Source organism: Bison bison, unplaced genomic scaffold (assembly GCF_000754665.1).
Source record: "Bison bison bison isolate TAMUID 2011002044 unplaced genomic scaffold, Bison_UMD1.0 scf7180017864388, whole genome shotgun sequence".
NCBI lineage: Eukaryota > Metazoa > Chordata > Mammalia > Artiodactyla > Bovidae > Bison > Bison bison.
This window is the reverse complement of record NW_011494960.1, coordinates 1,914,470-1,919,366: the sequence shown is the minus strand read 5'-3', so window position 1 is coordinate 1,919,366 and position 4,897 is coordinate 1,914,470. Positions and strand designations below refer to the sequence as shown.

The window sequence follows — 4,897 nt, the reverse complement described above, 5'->3', positions numbered from 1 at the left end:
GATTCTTTGGAAGGAATGATGCTAAAGCTGAAACTCCAGTACTTTGGCCACCTCATGTGAAGAGTTGACTCATTGGAAAAGACTCTGATGCTGGGAGGGGTTGGGAGCAGGAGGAAAAGGGGATGACAGAGGATGAGATGGCTGGATGGCATCACTGACTCGATGGACGTGAGTTTGAGTGAACTCTGGGAGTTGGTGATGGACAGGGAGGCCTGGTGTGCTGCAATTCATGGGGTTGCAAAGAGTCGGACAGGACTGAGCGACTGAACTGAACTGATTAGGCATACAATTGGTACTACATGTAAAAAGCTCATGGAGGCAATATAAAGTGTTACATGGAAGAAGTTTCAGTTTTTAAAAGATTTTTTAAAATGTGGACCATTTTCAAAGTCTTTTTTGAACTTGTTACAATATTCCTTCTACTGTTTATGTTCTGGCTTTTTGGCCATGAGGCATGTGGGATCTCAGCTTCCCGACCAGGGATTGAACCTGCAGCCCCTGTATTGGAAGGCTCTGTCCTAACCACTGGACCATCAGATAAGTCCCTGGAAGAACTTTCAAATGTATATCAAAGGTATTAAGAAAGATGGAATAAGCTGTGGTTGGTGTAGAGTTTTCTGATGTTACAAGTGCTCAAGCCTGGATTGAAAAACTATTTGGCAGGAGATTTTGTGACTTATTCTGCAAATAATATAATCGAGAAGATTTAAGTGGATAACTTTGTACAGTTAATAATACATGCAAAGGAATTCAGAACATCAAGGTTTCAAAGATCTTTCCATTTTCCATCTTTCCATCCACTCTTTCCATTAGACCACATTATCTTCAAGAGACAACTACAAAGAAGACTTAAATAACAGATGAGAATTTGATTAGAGGAGTTTTGGGGGTTTTCACCCTAAAAAATCTGCCTAAGATGGGAGGTAATAGTTTTCTTCCAATACCTAAAGGACTTTCCAGTGGAAGGAAAGTCATTGGATTTATGACTGGTTATTAGGCATACAATTGGTACTACATGTAAAAAACTCATGGAGGCTCAACTGCAGCCAGACTGCAGTTACCAATTTCTCAAAGGAAAGGGGAAAAACAGAATTTAGAGTGTTATATAAATGAAAAAAAAATGATGATGTGTTTTGCATTTAAGGATCTGTTAATTTCAGTGGAGCACTTACTAGAAGTCCGGGTTCTGGAACAGGCGCAGGCCTTGAAAACCGTTTATTAAATTTCCTCTTCTGTCTCCATAGGTTTCTCATATGCTCAATACGTTTAGCTGTGGACTTTAGGAAAAAATTAAAAGGAAAGAAAACTTTTACAGTATTAACAGAGCATGCCAACATTTTTGGTTTGTATCCACAAAAAAAGATAAACACAATCAGTGGATATGGCTTACACAGCTACATAGAAATAGGGGAAAAACTTTTGCAAATGTGTGGTTTATAGATGAAGAAAACACTTCGGAGCTTCAGTAGAGTTTTCAAATGAAACTCTTTATTTTGATTTCCACTTCACTAACCAGGCACTATTAGACAGAAGGAAAGATATACCCATTTGAATGCAGAGTTCCGAAGAATAGCAAGGAGATAAGAAAGCCTTCCTCAGTGATCAATGCAAAGAAATAGAGGAAAACAATAGAATGGGAGACTAGAGATCTCTTCAAGAAAATAGAGATACCAAGGGAACATTTCATACAAAGATGGGCTTGATAAAGGACATAAATGGTATGGACCTAACAGAAGCAGAAGATATTAAGAAGCGGTGGCAGGAATACACAGAAGAACTGTACAAAAAAGATCTTCACGACCCAGAAAATCATGATGGTGTGATCACTCACCTAGAGCCAGACATCCTGGAATGTGAAGTCAAGTGGGCCTTAGAAAGCATCACTACGAACAAAGCTAGTGGAGGTGATGGAACCAGAGATCAAATTGCCAACATCCACTGGATCATTGAAAAAGCAAGAGAGTTCCAGAAAAACATCTTCTGCTTTATTGACTATGCCAAAGCCTTTGACTGTGTGGATCACAACAAACGGTAGAAAACTCTGAAAGAGATGGGAATATCAGACTACCTGACCTGCCTCCAAAGAAATCTGTATGCAGGTCAAGAAGCAACAGTTAAAACTGGACATGGAACAACAGACTGGTTCCAAATTGGGAAAGGAGTACGTCAAGGCTGCATATTGTCACTCTGCTTATTTAACGTATATGCAGAGTACATCATGAGAAACGCTGGGCTGGATGAAGCACAAGCTGGAATCAAGATTGCTGGGAGAAATATTTATAACCTCAGATATGCAGATGATACCACCCTTATGGCAGAAATCGAAGAACTAATTAGCCTCTTGATGAAAGTCAAAGAGTAGAGTGAAAAAGTTGGCTTAAAACTCAACATTCAGAAAACTAAGATCATGGCATCTGGTCCAATCACTTCATGGCAATTAGATGGGGAAACAGTGGAAACAATGTGATACTTTATTTTTGGGGGCTCCAAAATCACTGCAAATGGTGACTGCAGCCATGAAATTAAAATACGCTTGCTTCTTGGAAGGAAAGCTATGATCAACCTAGAGAGCATATTAAAAAGCAGAGATGTTACTTTGCCAACAAAGTTCCGTCTAGTGAAAGCTATGGTTTTTTCCAGTAGTCATGTATGCATGTGAGAGTGGGACTATAAAGAAAGCTGAGCACTGAAGAATTAATGCTTTTGAACTGTGGTGTGGGGGAAGACTCTTGAGAGTCCTTTGGACTGCAAGGAGATCAAACCAGTCAATCCTAAAGGGAAATCAGTCCTGAATATTCATTGGAAGGACTGATGCTGAAGCTGAAACTCCAATATTTTGGCCACCTGATGCTAAGAACTGACTCACTATAAAAGACCCCAAGGCTGGAAAAGACTGAAGGCAGAGGAGAAGGGGCTGACAGAGGATGAGATGGTTGGATGGCATCACTGACTTGACGGACATGAGTTTGAGTAAGTTCTGGGCATTGGTGATGGACAGGGAAGCCTGGCGTGCTGCAGTCTATGGGGTTGCAAAGAGTTGGACACGACTGAGAGACTGAACTGAACTGAACTGAGACAGATCTAAGACTCATGGATATATGTGTTTACTTTTATTTTAAAGGTAATGTTCATTTTAAAATCCCAAAGGGCTTTTCTTTATAGAAGTAAGAATACAAAATACATGCACATTCTTTAGTTCTCTTAAATGATGAATGTCACACAGAGTTTTATGTCCCCATTGCATGGCTGGCATCTATAAGTAGCAGAGACCTCGGAGATGAAACTAGAATGCTTGGAAGATAAGGTAACAGAGTAGTAGGGTGGAAAAGACAGGAATAATAGGAACTTTTCCACTGCCAATGTGAAATTGGTACAATTGCTTTGAAAAACATATGGCATTATTTTTCATAACAATGGTAAGGTCCAATCCTTTTATTCTTGCCCAAATAATCAAGTGAAACCCTTGATTTCACTTGGGAAAAAAAAAAAAAAAGCATGTACTCTAAAGTTCACAGTAGCACTGGTCATCATTAGAAAATTTGGAAACAACCCAATATTCATCAACAGGAGAAAGGATCAATGAACTGTTATATGTGCCACAATGAAATATTAATAGCAGTGAAAACAAAGGAATTATAACTATATACCACACTATGAACAAATCTTTGAAAACAATATTAAGAAGAAAGGATAAATCATACAATGAATTTTGTGTGATCCTATGCTTATGAAGTTCAAAACCAAGAAGACAATATACTTTTAGGAGCATTAAAGGAAAAGATTAGATTGATAAAAATAAAATTCAAGGTAGTGGTTACCTCTGGGAGAGATGCTGCGCTCAGGTTGAGCACAGAAGCAGCCTCTCCACGAGTTCAAGGATACCCATATATTTTCTTAAACTGGAGGTATATTTTATAATTTCATATGCTGTATAAATATATATATATATATATACACCCTGTCCACATACAAAATGTTACATTAAAAAAAGGAGAAAAATAAACCATTTAGGTTATCCTAGTTAAGACTCAGATACTAGTCACAAGATTCCAGAGTCTCAACAAACATAACACAGAAGGGTCTAGCTAGTAAAATTTCTGTCCTATTAGGGATCAGTACACAGAAAGGAACGTGATAAAGTCACACTTTCGAAATAACCAGGATTATTTATTTAAATATTACCTGCCTTTCAGTGACTTCTGCAGGATGCCGCCAGCTCGAGCTTTCCTACATAACATGTAAGATTAAAAAATTTTAAAAAAGGGCATGAACAAAGGAAAAATTCAGTTATTATAATAGGAAGCCTGTGCTACTATTTTCTGTTTATAGATGCCTACTATCTCAACTGCAAGAGGCAGGATCAGAATAAGAATAGCAAAGGGAACACTGGGTGGAAGATGAGATTGTATTATGAGAAAAAGAAAAAAAACATCTATGAACCACACTACCGGGACTACTGAGATTTATTCTGGAAGGAGAGGGTGTACAAGAAAAACCAAACAAGCATGTTTCAGTTGGTACTGAACATTGCCACGCTGGGTCAGTGTCATTCAACCAACAGAAGACAGCACGTGCTTGGCCCCGGCAGGCAGGAGGCGGGGCTTTTCCACCTCCCTGTAGGTCCTGTAGCCCGGGATCCAGTCGGCCTTCTCCCACTACCACCCCTCGCAACTCCCCGCTGGATTTCCCAACCCCAAACCACCAGTAGTCTTGCAAGGGCAAGCAGCGAGAGGGGCCAAGGCAGCCTCCGAGAAGGGGGAGGGCAGGCGCAGGGCCTGGGGCTGCAGAGGCGGCGCTGAGGGCCTGGGAGGACTCACAGGGTTGACTTGGACAGAGTCGTCCTCCCTACAGCACAGGCACATGCTGCAGAGCCTTGCAGCGCCGCAGCGCCCACCGC

General features: G+C 40.4%; 1 protein-coding gene across 1 annotated transcript; it reads right to left on the bottom strand.

The window, feature by feature from the left end:
* Positions 1-1,139: 1,139 nt before the first annotated feature.
* CCDC179 (coiled-coil domain containing 179) lies at positions 1,140-4,862 on the bottom strand. The gene is made up of 3 exons (XM_010858469.1): positions 4,818-4,862; positions 4,183-4,227; positions 1,140-1,277 (listed from the first exon to the last, which is right to left on the bottom strand). The coding sequence occupies exons 1-3, from the start codon at positions 4,860-4,862 to the stop codon at positions 1,140-1,142; spliced, it is 228 nt and encodes a 75-aa protein (XP_010856771.1).
* Between the last annotated feature and the right edge of the window lie 35 nt (positions 4,863-4,897).

Excerpts from the sequence above, each read along its gene's own strand:
- CCDC179 (XM_010858469.1), bottom strand. The coding sequence starts at position 4,862 with ATGTGCCTGTGCTGTAGGGAGGACGACTCTGTCCAAGTCAACCCT. Across the intron at positions 4,228-4,817 it reads ACTCTGTCCAAGTCAACCCT|GAAAGCTCGAGCTGGCGGCA; the intron begins GTGAGTCCTCCC and ends CATGTTATGTAG. Across the intron at positions 1,278-4,182 it reads CAGAAGTCACTGAAAGGCAG|TCCACAGCTAAACGTATTGA; the intron begins GTAATATTTAAA and ends TTTTTCCTAAAG.